The sequence below is a fragment of the Dermacentor andersoni genome, chromosome 6 (assembly GCF_023375885.2).
Source record: "Dermacentor andersoni chromosome 6, qqDerAnde1_hic_scaffold, whole genome shotgun sequence".
Taxonomy (NCBI): domain Eukaryota; kingdom Metazoa; phylum Arthropoda; class Arachnida; order Ixodida; family Ixodidae; genus Dermacentor; species Dermacentor andersoni.
Window position 1 is genome coordinate 141829695 of NC_092819.1, and position 16985 is coordinate 141846679.

At 45.0% G+C, this 16985-nt stretch overlaps 1 protein-coding gene across 1 annotated transcript in view; it reads right to left on the reverse strand.

The window, feature by feature from the left end:
- LOC126523596 (S1 RNA-binding domain-containing protein 1) overlaps positions 1-16985 on the reverse strand; it is a 103768-nt gene that overhangs the window by 79242 nt on the left and 7541 nt on the right. The window contains exons 3-4 of the mRNA XM_050172190.3: positions 6246-6431; positions 3771-3860 (exon numbers count right to left, since the gene is read on the reverse strand). Coding sequence (XP_050028147.1) covers positions 3771-3860; positions 6246-6431 — 276 coding nt within the window. The remainder of the gene's footprint in view (positions 1-3770; positions 3861-6245; positions 6432-16985) is intronic.

Sequence of the window (16985 nt, forward strand, 5' to 3'; positions counted from 1 at the left end):
GCCACATGCAGCCGTGACCCCGCCAGAAAAGCACACACGAGTGCTTGATCGCATTACGGCAAGCCTGCTACCCTCACCCCTTTCACCTTGCCCGTGTGGTAAGACAGAAGACAGTGCTCATCAAGCCCCCATCCACCATTGTTATTGGCTCACCCTCACACGCTTTCACTCGCACCCAAAACATACAGCGTGCAGGGGCAATAGGATCTTATTGCACTTGGACTTCATGACGAAGAACACGCTGCTAAGCTTCGGCGATCGCCCCTCATCACGTGGCACATGATTTGAGGGGTGCGTTCGCAAGTGACCGCTTTTAATTCAACCATTTGACAAACTGCGTCCACGGCAGTATCCATTTATTGTCTTGGTGGTCCTTTGTGGCGGCAGTGAAAGTTCGTTATATTGAAATAGCGAATAACAGACTGCATTATATTGAGCTTCTAAACATGTGGTGTTCCAGAGGCAAGAAATTATAAAAAGTTATATACTTCATTATACAGAGAATTTCATTATACTTCAGTTCGTTATATTGTTTAACCGTGTATAGTGTTGTATTTGCTTGTGTAAGGCCCGCACCCATGCTTCGGAGCGCGAAAATGTTGAAAAAAGATTTTATTAAGTGGCATACACACACCCACGTGCAGGTTAACACCTTCCTGTCTGCATCTATGCCCATCGATAGCCCATTATCGATGGTTTCAACTTCAAATTTCGCTGTACTCTAGGTGCTTTCGGACAGCTAGTGTCATCCACCCCATAAAAGAGGAACAATTTTTATAGTTTTGTTTTTGCGTTTCTTCTTTTTTTTTTGCGGTGGGGGGGATTTTTAAAGAGCCTTTTAGTCAGGTGTGACAAGCGCTCGTAGCTTCTGACATGACACCGACGTCACGCACAGATGCCCTTCGGAAATGGGAAATTTCAACAGATCCCGACGAGTCTCCACCAGAATGTTTTGATGATGGTAGCAGCACAGACTCTGAAGATGATTTTGATTCATCAGGCGGCGAAAGTGCATCAAATAGCCCCTGAACATCAACAGGTATCCGCTGGCAGGTTTCGTTTTCTACTCCAAATCGTTTCGTCACTGCCGCCCTCAGATCAAAAGATATCCGGCATGTTCTAAAGCCCACAGTTCTTATCTGCAGAGTGTCAACGTCATATTTAGCAGGGGTACTTGCCGGAGGAAGCACAAGGAGTTCAGTTTTGCACAAGAGGGCGGCCGGGAGTGGACCTCAGCATTGCGCAATTATTGTGCTTCGCAGTTCTGTGCGGCAGTTCGTAAGAGCCACCACATGAACACTGCAGACACTAGGGTTAACATTTTCCTTTGTATATAAAAGACTTCTAAAGACAGAAAGCTTAAATTTGCAGGAACATTGTATATAGCCTTTTTAGTCAATATGTATACTATGAAAAATTTTTATGGTCTTTTGGTGCAAAACAGCATCAATGTTTTTACAAAGTTTTCTTATTTACGTAACATATTGTTTTATTAAAATAACTTGTTTCAAAGGATTGTTAACGAATGTATGCTTGAATACCGTTAGAAAGCACATTCCTTCTACAATTTGATACCATACATTCTAATATCAAGCGTTTGCTGTAGCAGTAAAAAAACTTTTTACTAGACAACCCAAAAACTGCCTATTTTCCTGTGGACAGGAAAGTGCTAATTTCCGCAAGGCCCTACTAGAAGATGCTAGTTGTCATGCCAACAATGGCATTGTCACCATGACAATGCCATTGTTGCCATATATCAATGCCATATATCTCGCACTCAGCACCAAACTGCAACTTTGTTGCCAACTCTGACGAAATGGCCCTGGTTAAGCCCAGCTGGTTGCTAGCCGGCAGATGCGGCAGCTAGCAAGATGTTGCAGCAAGTTCGCAATTAAAATGTCTGCACCTGCAAATGCATGGGGGATCAGGTGCGAGATCACATGCAAGGGCTGGACCGATGGCCACATGAGTGAAGTACAACCTGGGTCAGTAGGCAATCAGCCGGCAACTACCTCGAACATTTACCAAGTCCTTGGGTGCCGTTGCTGGACAGAGCAGAGTAAGTTCACGGGCGGGCATCAAACCACTGAAGTTCCAAATTTATTTTGTGCAGCCTAACCCAAGTGCCATGGAGTCATGGTTGTGTGCGCAGTACTATCTGCACTTGACAACCGGCGAAGCACACTGGGTTGCATGATGGGTGAAGGCGAAATGCGCCCACGCTTTCAGCCACCACGAAATTTAAAGTCAATTTTACTTTAATGGTGCACTACACCGAGAAAAATAGCGTAAGCAAATGTTGCCCTGTGCTGGCACTCTAAAATAGCGGGAAAAAAAGATTTAGCTATCTGAATCTGTTTTTTCAGACTGCCTGATTATTCAAATATTTTCGCAGCATATCCCCGTGTCCGAAAAATCTGTTGGCGATTGTAAATGTGTTCATAGTTGGCCACTAGTGGTTGTTAGTCTGCATGGCAGTCTAAGGCTTCAGTGAGTAGCCATAAGCCTGCATCACATACAGCCTGCACCCTGAAAAAATAATTGCAGGCTTTACATAAGTAAATACAGTAGGTTATTCTAACTTGACTTAATATGTTCATTTAAAGACTCTGTAAGCAAAATGACTTTCCGAGTGCTGAAACTCAAAGTTAATATGTACCGTGCATTAGAGTCCTGAAGGAGCAGTCATATGACCAGGGTGTCAGTGAGAATGCACAGCTGGATGCCAGTAAGTGGGAAGTAACAGCTCTAAAGCTACTCTCGGCTGTTTTTCCTTTCATTTCATTTATAATACCTCAAAAGACCTAGAGATGTAGTATTATATATGGGATGGACCGAGTTGAACAAAACAGTGATTCGAGAACGGCCTTGAATTGATGTGCGTAGGAGTGGTGAGTGGCGTTGGCAGGCAGACCGTTCCAGTCCACTGCGGTCTCCTTGTCGTGGTCAAGCCCTTCACAGTTTTCAATGGGCCCTACTCGCCATCAGTTGCGACACCTGTCGTGGTTCACAGCGAGCCCATCTTATTGCAAAATTTTTTGTGCCGTGTGCACAGTTTGTAACAGTGCAGCATTCATACTCATCATTCCTTTTCTTTTTCTTTTTTTGAGGCTATAAGCAGGTGTGTAGAAAAAAATATATAGAGAAAAAAAAAAAGAAAAGGCAGCCAAATTACTCTCTTTCGTCCTTGGTGAAAAATGTAACACATTATGGGTTTAACTAGACAAGCTAGTCGAGTGTAACGAGACAAAGGCGCACAGTCGGCTACAAACGTTTATGGGGCATCGATTCCACGTCAAATGTTAATTTCTGATTCGTTAAGGCATGACAATTCTGATTTAGCAGATCACTCCGTAGGTCACGAAAACTACTACAGAATGGAATTTAGAATTTGAAGCTACGTAACTAGACTTTGCAGGAATTCAAACATTTTCACAAATCCTGTATCTTATAAGCTTCAGTGGCCGACTCGTACGAACTGACACACAGGACAGTTGCAAGAACCGCACATGAAAAAACACAATTAACAAAGACATGAGGGCCACACAGAAAAAAAAAAGCACTTCTTGATAACCACTTTTGTAGCCTTCGTCACGTCGTACATTTAAATATTACGATGTTTTCAAGTCTGCCGCAAAGATTCCCCATCGACTGGCCAAGATATTCAGCCACAGCTTGCCTAAAATCGTCTAGGGTGCATAAGAACAATTTGAAAGAAAAACAAAAAACAAAGGACCTGCAGCCACCGCTGCATCCTGCCCAGCTCCTACCTGCAACTTTGGCTTCTTGGGTAAGGTCGCCGCAGGCTTGCGAGGACGAGGTTTCACCATGGGCTTCTTCGGTGGTACAGGGGGCGCCGGCTGCGCGCAAATGACTTGGTTTACGTCTTCACGTTTTTCACCGCTGTTGAACATGCACACTGTCCTGCATTTTCGTACACATAATCCGCACCAGCAAGGACACAGCGGAGGTGTCCATATTAACTTTGACACCCTCAGGCTAACTTGTTAACATGTAGATGGAACAAACAGTGGGAGCACTGTTACATTACGCACACAGTGACAATGCCATTTGCAAAAAGGATCAAATAAACAAACAGGCATTCAGCAATCGAGCAATTAAAGAAAATTGTATGCTGAAACCCTCTATGAATATGCTACTACTGATTTACACATGCTTTGCATTTGTTTAAAAACTGCTTGAAGATATATAGTTGGACTTAAGTTATGCTCAAATCATCAACAATACTGGTAATTATTGAGCTTGCTGGGAAAGTCTCTGCACTGCTTCGTTATGCTGATTTTTATCGGTTTCGCTTAGGTTGAAACTGATTGATAAAGCAAGGTGTTTGCCTGCATATTACATGTATTTCATACATAACAGGCAACGCTGTGCTGCATGACAATGATTGCATTACGTAGGTGTTGCATCATGCAATTCTCATCCACTCATTTCACAGTGCAGTAGTTTTTTGATCTCGGATGCTTTCTACGGAGTAACTGTCACACATTACAACTCCAACTTGTGGACGGAAGGTTATGTCAGATTGTGCGTTATTCGTGCAACTTTTTGCTTTCGATGTGCGACATACTATGTTTTGATTATGAGCACAAGTGCTGCGTTGGGGCCGCTGGTCACAGACACACGTCGCTACACTCGATGGGTGGTAAATAGGTTCAGCTCGCTGAAACGCTCCCTATAATAAATAGGTTATATTTTGCAACATAAAAAGTATGACGCTTCATTCACGTTGAATTACATGACATAAACCTAATGAGTTCTATCACTTGTGACATGTTATTTCTTGGTCATAAAAGCGAGCAGTGAGAGAATTTCTAGCCTTCATAGCATTGCCTGCTTTATGTGAAACAGAGTATTGGTACATGTCATAAAGATTGTGCATAGAGTTACTGTATATGACTGCCTTTGGGGAGCCAGTGTTGCAACTGCTTTCCAATCGCCACTTGCACCCCCATTCATCAAACGTCCTGAAAGTCCAGAAAGCAACTGTGCAATGCAGAGAAGCTGCCATTAAGGCATAGATAAACAAAGCTAGTGATGGCAGAGCTACCATGACCAATGTCCAGACTACTTCTTCTAGGATTAGTCTGACTTGTTTCTTTTTTTTTTTTTTTTTCAGAGGGGCCATTACATGTCAAACCCCCCTTTTTTTGCATTTTGAGCTTGTTCAGGGCTGCTGGTTAGCACGCATTTCATTAGATGGCGCCACCAGGCCTTTGCAACGAACAATCCAGCACTAGGCAATATCTAAACTCCTCCAATGCAATATTTCTATTCGTTCAGAAAAGAAACCAAACAACTACCACAGCTAACATGTGCAAGCTTGTAATGAAGAGGCCCTCGATTGTCCCGGATAAAGCAGGTGAGCACAATGGTTCATGTTGCAACGAGCTTGGCTCCTGTGAATGTGATGTGTGGCTTTCCCACAAGACCTTGGTATGCAAGATGGCATACCTTTGTGTCAAATGTGCTCCCGTAAAGAGCATAATCAGCAAGTATAAATGCGCATGCATCTGGCTCCCATCTTGTGTACGTTGCAGCTATCAGTGCCTGCAGAAGTGCTGTAGATGCACTATGCAAATACAGAGAGTAGATGCCAGTTACAATTTCCATGTGTCATCTGCCACAAAGCTGGATGTTTCTGAACTTGCCGTAAAGATAAACTCACTCATGCTCTGCTAATGTGCATTCCCTTTAAAGGCACACTAAAGAGAAATACAAAATCAGTGTAGACTGATAAAGTCTGTCAAAATGTTATTTGAAAGATTGTTTTTGCTTAATTTCATGTTATCGGTTGATTACTGGAAGAGAAAAAGGCCTAACGTTAATGTTAAAAAATTCACACAGGAACTTCAGTGCTGGTACATCAGTAGGATGTCATGGATTTCAACGCATCACTCTTTGCATTTGGGCTGTTGTGGGGCAGTAAAAATACTGGAAGCTTCTCAAGTGTTTGGCTCCCTTAGAATACAGTGTAGTCCATCTGTGCCAATAATCAATTAGGCCAGAGCAGATGTCAAAATACATGATGCTACGACAAGCTTTGTGGTGCCCATCACCAACCGTTTCTCGTTTTCAAAAACAAAAAAATTCTAGGCGGCTTTTTTTGTATTGTAGAAGTGTAATTCAGTAACGCAACTCATTTTATCTTTAGCACCCCTTTCACAATGAACCTACCTGCATATGCTTTGCAACTAACATGAAATCAATGAGTTCTTGCTCACCCTCATTGGGCCTTCCAAAGGTATGTATTCCGGCAAGACTGTTCGAGCCCGTTTTACTGGCTTGGCTTCAGCACCACCTTCTTCCTTGACAGGCTGATCCCCGCCGTTAGAAGCTTGCAACTTCGGTGTGGATGCACCAAGTTTTCGCTTCCTGCCAGTTGGTGTTGTCACTTTCACATCGGAAGCCTGCAGTTTTTGCACACTGTTTCACCAGGATGGTAAGCATGAAGCAATGAAGCAGCAGAAGTCCTTATTTCTTGTTTATTTCTTTACTGAAAAACATGCTTCAGAGCCATGCCATCTCGGATGACGAGACTAATGGAAGGTTCACGATGCCCAATAAAGGGCTCCAACACCCTGAGATCTCCAAAAATCAAAAGGTGACATGGAGATGAATAAAGCACATTTATGAACCTTGCTTAAGGCACATTAATTTATTCTTGGTCACTGAGAGCATGACTTTGCTTCAGAACCAATCTAAGCAAATACAGAGATGCTGCTAACAAGCCCTTGCAAGATGGCTCAAGGTAATATGAGTGTACTGAGCGAAGAGATAATGATGATTCAAGTACATTCTAGTGGCATAATTACAGATGGATGGTAGTCACTGTGAATGTATGGCTTCCCACTTCGTCTGTCGCAACTTCTTTCAAGACATTTATAGTGCATCAACTTAAGGAGACTGTCTACCGTTTTAATGCGACAGTATTAAGGGCCCCGTGTCACAGAGGATCCGGTCTCGGCAGAGTAGTCAGTGAGAGAAAATTGCTGTATATATTTAGGTATATATGTATACGCCACACCTTGCTATATGACATGCAGTGCATACGAGTTATATTGTTACACTATTGTATTACTAAAGTGGCTCATACCTTGCCTTGCATTCTTGAAAAAGTTATTTCTCGGAATTTTGAGAACGACAGCCCCCCAAAAATGTCACAAAACAAAACACCGACAGCGCATGCCCTTTATGTTAAATCTTCTCAGCCTTAAATGTTAAAAGTGCGATACAATAACAGAAACCTGAAAATCATGTAATTATTCTGGTGCGGCTATGCACAACCTCCAGCATTGGCCCAAGGAAGAGGCCGAATTTCCACCAGAAAGCTTGCCTTCGTGCATAGCGTTTGCTGCCGGTGTTTCCCGGTAAACATTACGATCAAGTAAGCTACAGTTGCCGGGAAGCACAAGAAGCCATCAGGGATCTCAGAATGTTATCCCATTCCACTCTTAAAGGAGGCTTCTTCAAAAATTTTTAAGGACCTCCTAATTTGTAGTGCAATAGAAAGCCTAATATCTAAAATTTACAGTGTTTTCTTAGGAAAGCGAGTAAGAAGTTCTAAAAGCCGAATTTTTCCATCTGCGCATCTCTTTTTAAAACGGTGCATGGACACCTGCAACACTGGTTACCGGATGCAATGACAATGCCATTCCAGTAAATGTGAGAAACTAGAATTGCATACGATTTTTGCAAGAATGATTACTTTAGGTTAAATACAGAAATTATGACCATAATAGCTGTCCTCAGAAGGTAAACAGTTGCAAAAGTTATTAGTTTCTTTTTGGTAATATCATAAGAAGCCAACAAACACTGACACCAAGGACAACATAGGCGAAATTACTTGTGCTTAATAAATGAAATAAAGAAACGGTAAATTAATTGAAATGAAAGTAGATGAAAAAACAACTCACCACAGGTAGGGAGCGATCCCACAACCTTCGCATATGACTAATAAACTAATATGACTAATATGAGTAATAAAAATCGGGCTCCTCAGTTAACCCCCTTTCTTTTCGTTTACTACACAAGGGGACTCGAATCCGGCAACATTGTTGCCTTCAGGTAGCATGTGTGAGTTTATTGGTCGGTTGCCTTCACCCTAAAAGATCACGTTCTCGTGACTCCTGCGGCAGAAACGATGCCACCGCCAAGGTCTGTGAGTGGTGGCACTGGCTAACACTTCCAGGGTTCTATTAGGGAACATAAATACCCAAGAAAGTGGATGGGGAAACCGCGCCATGGTAGCTCAATTGGTAGAGCATCGCACGCAAAATGCGAAGGTTGTGGAGTCGTTCCCCACCTGCGGCAAGTTGTTTTTTCATCCAGTTTCATTTCTATTAATTTATTATTTCTTTATTTTATTTATTTATTTTATTTATTTATATCAGTGTTTGTTACCGTCTTATGATATGACTAATAGATATTGGGCCCTCGGTTAACCTCTGTTACGGTTGATGTGTAACACCCCGGGCAAAAGCGATGTACAAAGGCCATGCCTAATCAAAACGGAGGATGGATTCCTAATTTGCCATGGTTGTCTCGAGTGGTTGCCAGTCTGGCAGGCGCCCCGCAGTGATGACAGGCCCCTTTGTCTGTGCGACCAAGGGGAGAACCCTTTCCACGAACTGTCCAACTCTAGGGGAGAACGCCTTCCGCAAACCAAAGAAGACCCACTGGTTGCCGCCAAAGGAGGCAAGCCCGTGCAAACTCACCTGGGAGAAGGGATCTGCCACCTATCCCCAACCAGACTCCGTGGGTTGCCGCCAGAGGAGGCAAGCCTGTGCAAACTCACCTGGGAGAAGGGATCCGCCGCCTATCTCCGACCAGACTCCGTGGGTTGCCACCAGAGGAGGCAAGCCCATGCAAACTCACCTGGGAGCAGGGATCCGCCGCCTATCCCCAACCTGACTCCATGGGTTGCCACCACAGTAGGCAAGCCCGTGCAAACTTACCTGGGAGAAGGGATCCGCCGCCTATCCCCGACCAGACTCCGTGGGTTGCCGCCAGAGGAGGCAAGCCCATGCAAACTCACCTGGGAGCAGGGATCAGCCACCTATATCCCAACCAGACTCAGTGCATGTCACGTGATGTTGACGTGAGCAAGATCCCGCCTACAATTTTAGTGGGCCTATTTGAGGGGCCCTGCAATGTACTTTTTCAATTCATTCATTCTCTTCTTGTTACCCTTCACCAACCATTGAATAAACAGCGCAAGTTTCACATTAGAAATCGTCTCGTCCCTGCCTGGTCGCCATAGTCTACCGGATGCCTGCAGCCTGCTGACAAGGCCACGCTACCCAATAGTTACGTCGGTCGAGGTTCGAGAAACAGCGTCACAACAACTGGTTGGCAGTGGAGGAATATGCTACCCTGGAGACCCCAACTTTGGACAACATCTAAGAGATCGTCTCCTCTTCTTCCTGGTAACTACGTTCAGAAAGAAGGTGTCAGGATTCATAACTGCATATATGGCGAGTGCACGGCTTTTCTTCACTAAGATATCACTTGGCTTTATGTATTTTTTGGGAAGCACAGAGAAGCGATTTTCTTTAACCATTGACGAAAGTTTTGAGTACGTCGATGTTGTTACAGAGAGAAGACTTGGCAGCACTAAGGGCAGCCATGAACTTGAAGGCGCTAAAGAAGCCGGAGTTGTTTAACTTGGCCAGATAATTGGGCCTCCAGATTGCCGAATCAAAGAGAAAGCCGGAGATCGTTGAGGCGATCGAAGCGAGTGGGGCAGACGACAATGCACTGAGGGAATGCCTAGAGAGCGTTGCGGATAAGGAGGAAGAGCGCAAGCGACGAAGAAAAAGAAGAGCGCAAGCGGGCAGCCCGTGAGGCAAAAGAAGAGCGCGACCTCGAAATGAGGAGCCTAGATATTGAGTTTCTGAAGGCTCAAAATACTGAAAGACTACTAGAGGCACGAGAAAGCAAATGCAGAATGACAGACTTGATGGCACCCTACGCTGTAGGAGGGGACATAGGTTTTTTCTGGTGCTGTTTGAGTGCACGTGTGAGAAGAAAAAATTCGCGAGAAACGCGTGGCCGCAACGCTTGCTTACGTTACTGCCATGTGAGGTCGCTGATATCATTGCCTGCATGGGGAAAGAAGCAGAGGACTTCGATAAAGTCAAAGTGAATCTGCTTAATAAGTATAGATTATCAGCAGAAGCATTCAGGCAAAAATTCACGAAGGTCGAGAAGACCAAAAGTGAGTCATACTCAGATTTCGCATACACCTTGGAAGTAAACCTGAAAGAATGGCTCAGAGAAGAGGGTGCTTTCAGCGACGCTGAAAAGACACTCCAGTGCGTTGCTTTAGAACAGTTCTACCACCGGCTGCCAGTAAATATCAAGTATTGGGTTCAGGATAGACCAGGCGTAGACACTATCACGAGAGCGGCAAATCTCGTTGAGGAGTACGTAACTCGCCGTGCGTTCGAGGGCAACAAAGCTCCTAAGAAAGAGATGAATAAATACAGACCCGGCAAGCCAGAGCGATCGTGAAAGCCGAGTCAGTATAAATCCAAGGAAAGGTCAGATTCGGTGAAAATTAGTGACAAGAACCGGAAGGCAAAGGAGGAGCCACCCAAACAGAGGGCAGAAAGGCAAAAGAAGAAAGCTTTCGAAGCAAAGAAACCAGTAGTTTGTTACAACTGCCAGCAAACGGGGCATATCTCCGTGGGGTGCAAAAATCCCAAACTAGTGTTGACGTCACTAACTAGTAACGAGGAAAATCTGAAATTTCTAGAAATGTACATTCGAAACCTCGTGGTAAACCGTGTCGGGTGCTTCGTGTCTCGGCAGCCATAATGGACGTGGTGCACCTGTCATACGTGGAGGAAGGTCAGTTCACTGGAGAATGTGCATGGATAAGGCAAGCCATACAGGCCTCCTCCATCCAGTGTTTGTCTCCCTGTGGCAAAGATTCGTATCGAAGGCTCTTTTGGAGTACTGGACACTGAAGCCACCGTCTCGGCACATCTCCCACCACTGTATCCATAATTGTTTTCAAACAAATCTGAGGATTTCTTGTGACGCAGGGGAATTGGGTTTAATGAGGGAATAGTACAAGCCCTAACTCGTTCCAAGGTAAGGAAGCTCACGGCCAAGGTAGTGTACGAATGTCCAGCGGTGGAGAAAACAGGTTTGACGGAGGATTCGTCAATCAGCACCAAAGAGGACAGCCCTATAGGGGATATTGCGGAAAGTACACTAGCTAATGAAGAGGTCTGGAAAGCATTGGAGCCTGAAATGTCTCGAGAGGCAGAATGCCGAAGAAAGTTATTGAATGTAAGCCCTTCCACATTGATTGCGGAGCAGGAAAAAGATTCCACCCTGCGTAGCCTAAGGCCAGACGCGAAAGAAGGTGTGTCCAAACAGAATGTAAAGTTCCTCAAGAGGGCAGGCGTCCTCTATAAAAAGCACACCAGTCGAAAGGGAGTGCAATTCGACCAACTCGTGGTGCTGCATCCCTATCGTGAGCAGCTCCTGCACCTGGTTCGCGGGGGCTTTCTGACAGGGCATCTGGGCATTCGAAAAACAAAGGACTGCTTACTGCAGGAATTTTACCCTCCCAGCTGCTTTCGAGAACTGGAAGCATTCGTAAGAACCTGCGACACATGTCAACGCATAGGCAAGCCCGGAGATAAGGCTAAGGCGCCAATGAAACTTGCTCCCATTATCACGGAGCCGTTTCGCAGGCTCATAATAGACACAGTGGTACCACTTCCTACAACGCAGTATGGCTATCGGCATATTCTCACTGTACTATGCCCCGCAACGAAATTCCCAGAGGCGGTGCCCCTCAAAGAACTAAGCTCGGTGGAGATCGTCAACGCGCTCTTGTCTATATTCGCACGAGTGGGGTTTCCCGCAGAAATCCAGTCAGATCAAGGATTTGTCTTTACGAGCGCTAAGACCTCGACATTTCTGGAAATGTGCGGTATTAAAATCATTCATAGCTCAGTGTACCACCTGCAGTCAAACGCAGTAGAGATCCACTCAGTCATGAAAGGGCTTTTGCGAGCCCTTTGTTATGAGCACAAAGCCGACTGGGAGGTTTGCTTGCCTGCAGCAATGTTCGCGCTTCGAACTGCACCGCATGAGTGAACAGGGTTTTCACCTTCAGAGCTCGTTTATGGTCGCTGCCTTCGGTCCTCTCTTCGCATTGTTCGAGAAGCCTGGGAAGGCCGGATGGACAACCCTTCAGTTGTGGCATACGTGCTAGAGCTGTCAGACCGACTGCATACATCTCAAGAATTAGCAGGGCAGGAAAAGCGCAGGGCCCAAAGCAATGCTAAGTAATACTATGACAGGACGGCTCAAACGCAACACATTGAAGTTGGGGAAAAGGTAATGATCCTGAAACCTTCATTGATAAACAAACCAGAGGTTCAATGGGTAGGACCGCTTGACATTATTCAGAAATTATCTGAAACAAACTACGTAATCACGGTATCAGGAAAACGAAGGACACAAGTGTACCACAGCAATCTACTTAAACCCTACAGCAGAGGGAGGCCATTGTGAACATGTTCCTTAACCAACCTGAGGAGATGCCTGTCGACCTTCCGGAGTTAACATCAATAATGGGAGCAAATGACATTCACGAGACCATTGACAAGCTAGTAGAGCAGGCAGAGTTGAATCCCAATCAAAGGGCCGAACTGAGGGAAATCATGTTTGAATTTAAAGACATATTTTCAGACACACCTGGCAGGACCACTGCGATCATTCATGATATCAAGTTAATCTCATCAGGCCCAGTTCGTTCGAAAGCTTATCGCGTTTCACCTCGTCAACGTCAAGTCATGACCACTGAAGTAAACAAGATGTTAGAGCTAGGTGTAATCGAGCAAGGAGACGGTGATTAAACCTCGCCTCTTATCTTGGTTGAGGTCCCAGGAAAGGAGCCGTGACCATGTATCGACTACCGCCGGCTCAACTTAATCACGAAGGACCAGACCGACCTAATACCGCATATCAAGGAAAGGATTGAGAGAGTGAGCAGTGCTAATTTCATCTCTACGCTCGATTTAGTCAGAGGGTACTGGAAGGTTCTGTTGACCGAGAGGGCAAGCAGGCTTGCGCCGTTTATTTCCCCGATGGGAACCTTTCGACCGAAAGTCCTCAGTTTTGGATTGAATAATGCTCCCTATTGTTTCTCTAGCCTTATGGACCAGGTGCTATGGGGAATGGAGGACTTTGCACTTCCGTATCTCAATGACATAGCAATCTTTTGTTCATCTTGGGTGGATTATATTCACCTGCGAACCGTGTTGTGTCGTCTACGAGAGGCCAACTTAACTGTCAAGGCTCCCAAATGCCAATTGGGGCACGCGGAGGTAGCTTATCTAGGTCGTATAATAGGGCAAGGCCATCGTTGGCCTACCGAGGTTGAACTGACCGCAATAGACAACTTCCCACAATCACGCACCAAGCGGGACATCAGGTCATTCCTCGGCTTGGCAGGTTACTACCAAAGATATATCACGCGTTATTCCGAGATTGCAAGTTCTTTAACAGATCCTCACAGAAAAACAGAACCGCAAAGGGTAAAGTGGGATGACGAAAAAGAAAAGGTTTTTAGTATACTGAAGAAAGCAGTAACAAGTCAGCCAGTGTTGAATGCACTTCACTAATCTAAGCCATTCATTCTTCAGTGTGATGCCAGTGACAGGGGTATGGGGGTGGTGCTTTGTCAAAAGAGAGATGACGAAACTGAACACCCCGTACTGTATGCCAGTAGAAAGCTTTCAGCATGCAGTGCATCAGAAAAAGAATGCGCCTGCGTAGTATGGGCGGTGCAGAAGCTAGCTTGCTATATCGCTGGTTCAAGGTTCACCATAGAGACTAACCACTGTCTCCTCACATGGCTGCAGACCATGTCTATGAAAAGTGGCCGTCTTTTGCACTGGAGCTTGGCTTTTCAACAGTACACCTTCTATATTCGCTACAAGAAGGGTAAACATAATGGCAATGCCGACGGTCTGAGTCGTTGCCCCTAGAGTAGCGAAAGTCTCATGCTCACTCTGGTTTCCGTGGCATTTTTACATTGATATGGTTTTTCTTAAGCCGTTTCTTTATTATCTCAAAGTTGTGGTTGATTGTTAGCTGATTTTAGTAACCACGTCCTAACGCTTTCAAGAGATGGCTGTATTAGTGTTTCGAGGGGAAGGACGCGCGAAAGGGATGGGAAAGCAGTAGCGGGTTTTCCTTTTTTTTGTAAAGGCTGGTGTTCTTGGGGAATTATGGCCTTGTGCTCGCTCATTTTGTGGTTGTGGGTCCGGCCCTGTTCTGGAGTGATTGCTTGCCCAAACAGGAGACGAAAAGTTGCGAGACCGGTTTGCAAGTCCAGTTTCACCAGACCGCACCAGGGAGAAAAGGCACAAGAGCGCCACGAGGACTGATGAACGACTCCCAGGAATCTACCAGCTACAAACCAAGAGTTCGTCACCCCTGAGGGAAATTCTGCTGCTGAAACGCCGATTCCTCACCCAGTGGCTGCTGGCCCCTACGCGTCGGGATCTTCCTCCCGCACCGGAGATGCCGTTACAGCTGATGTATAACACACCGGGCAAAAGGGATGCACAAAGACCCTGACTAATCAAAACGGAGGAAGGATTCCTAATTTTCTATGGTTGTCTCGAGTGGCTGCCGGTCTGGCAGACACCCCGAAGTGATGACAGGCCCTTTGTGTGTGCGACTAAGCGGAGAACCCTTTCTGTGAACTGTCCAACTCTAGGGAAGAATGCTTTCCGCGAACCAAACAAGACCTGCGGGTTGCCGCCAGAGGAGGTAGGCCCGTGCAAACTTCACTTCACTTCACTTTATTACCTTAAAAACCCCATTAGAGGGGTATTACATAAGGGGTGGTTAATAAAATAAACATTAGAAACAGGTGTTCATTTTGAGGTATGGGTGACAACAGCTTCAGTAAAGGCAGATGGGCTTGTAATGGCTGCGATGGCGTGTGGAAGGCCGTTCCAGTCCCTTGATGCTCGAATAAAAAATGATGCTTGAAAAGTGGTGGTCCGGGCACGTGCGCGTGCAACTTGAAGCGGATGACCGGTGCGATGAGATATGTATGAAGGGGGCGTGATGTACGGTGGGTGATTTAGGGAGCTGAAAAAAAATGAGCGGAAGAGAGAGAGGGTGGCAACCTGTCGACGGAAAGAAAGTGTTTCCAAGCCAGATTGCGCTTTCATCGATGAAATGCTGATATCATATGAATATGAAGATTGAATGAACCTAGTAGCGCGATTTTGCACAGCCTCAAGTGCATTTATGATATAAATCTGATGCGGATTCCAGATGGGAGATGCATATTCAAGTTTCGATCTTACAAATGATTTATAGGCTAACGCTTTTACTTGTTGTGGGGTATGACGCAGATGTCGTCTAAGAAATCCCAGTGATCTATTAGCAGCTGAGATGATGTTAGTAGCGTGCAAGCGCCAGGACAGATCACAAGATAGGATAACACCGAGGTATTTGAATGATTGGACTGATTCTATTGGAACATCAGCAATGGAATAGGTAAATGTGTGGGGGTTACGGCTGCGAGTGAAAGACACGAGTTTACATTTGTTAGGATTTAGGTTCATTAGCCAGCGATTACACCATTCTTGTACATTATTGAGATCGTTCTGGATGAGTGTGTGGTCAGATGTGTTAGTAACTTTGCGGTAGATTACACAATCATCTGCAAACATGCGAATGTTACATAATACATGCGTTGGTAGATCGTTAATGTAAATTAAAAAAAGAAGTGGTCCCAAGACGGATCCCTGGGGGACGCCTGATGTTACGGGGAGTCTGCTAGAATAATGGTTATTAACACAAACAAACTGAGAGCGGTTAGTCAAGAATGCTTCTATCCATTTTAGTAAGTCGGGATGTAAATTTAACTGAGATAATTTTAGCAGCAAACGTTTATGAGGAACTGTGTCAAATGCTTTTGCAAAATCCAGGAATATGGCGTCAGTCTGAAGGTTACTGTCAAGGTTAACATGCAGGTCGTGAAGGAAAATTGCCAGCTGTGTTTCGCAAGAGTAGCCTTTTCGAAATCCGTGCTGACAAGGGTGAAAAAAACAGATTGAGTCTAAAAAGTTCATGATATGCGGGTATATGACGTGTTCCATGATTTTGCAGGGGACGCTAGTTAATGATATAGGGCGATAATTTAATGGGGTGTCTCTGTTGCCTGATTTGAAGACTGGAACGACCTTGCCCACTTTCCAGTCGGATGGTAAGATGCCTGTAGAGAGTGACTGTGAAAACAACAAAGTTAGGTACGCAGCAGATACATGGTTAATATTTTTTAAGAGCTTGGAATTAATATCATCTACACCTGCTGACGATGAAAGCTTGATGTTATCAATAATCGAAGTGATTCCATCTGCCGAGAATATAATTGGCGACATACGCGCAGTTATGTTAGTAGATGTGGGAGGATCTGGAGTTGAAGTCTCGTTAGTAAATACAGAGAAAAAGGCTGCGTTAAAAATGTCAGCACACTCGCTGTCGCTGGCCACTTCGCCATGTGCATTTAACACGCTGATCATGCGCGCCTCCTGAGGGTTTATTATTTGCCAAAATTGACGAGGGCTGTTCGTAAGCATTTTAGGCAGCTCATCGTGGAAAAAGGAGAATTTAGCTTTCCGTATAGCCCTCAGATAATCGTCCTCGGCTACAAAATATTTCTCCCAAGCAGAGGGGTGTCCGTTTAGTTTGGTTGAGCGGAAGAGACGTTTCTTTTTGTTTTCAAGTCGCTTAAGCGTTTTAGTGAACCATGGTTTGTTACGATTTCCGCGGAACGTTATTCTTGGTATGAATTTATCAACGAGATCACCTAGTTTGTTTTTAAATATTGACCAGTTTTCATTAATAGAGCGTGTAGAACATAACCTCACGAACGTAGGAAGAAACGTGCTCAGATCACTATTAATTGC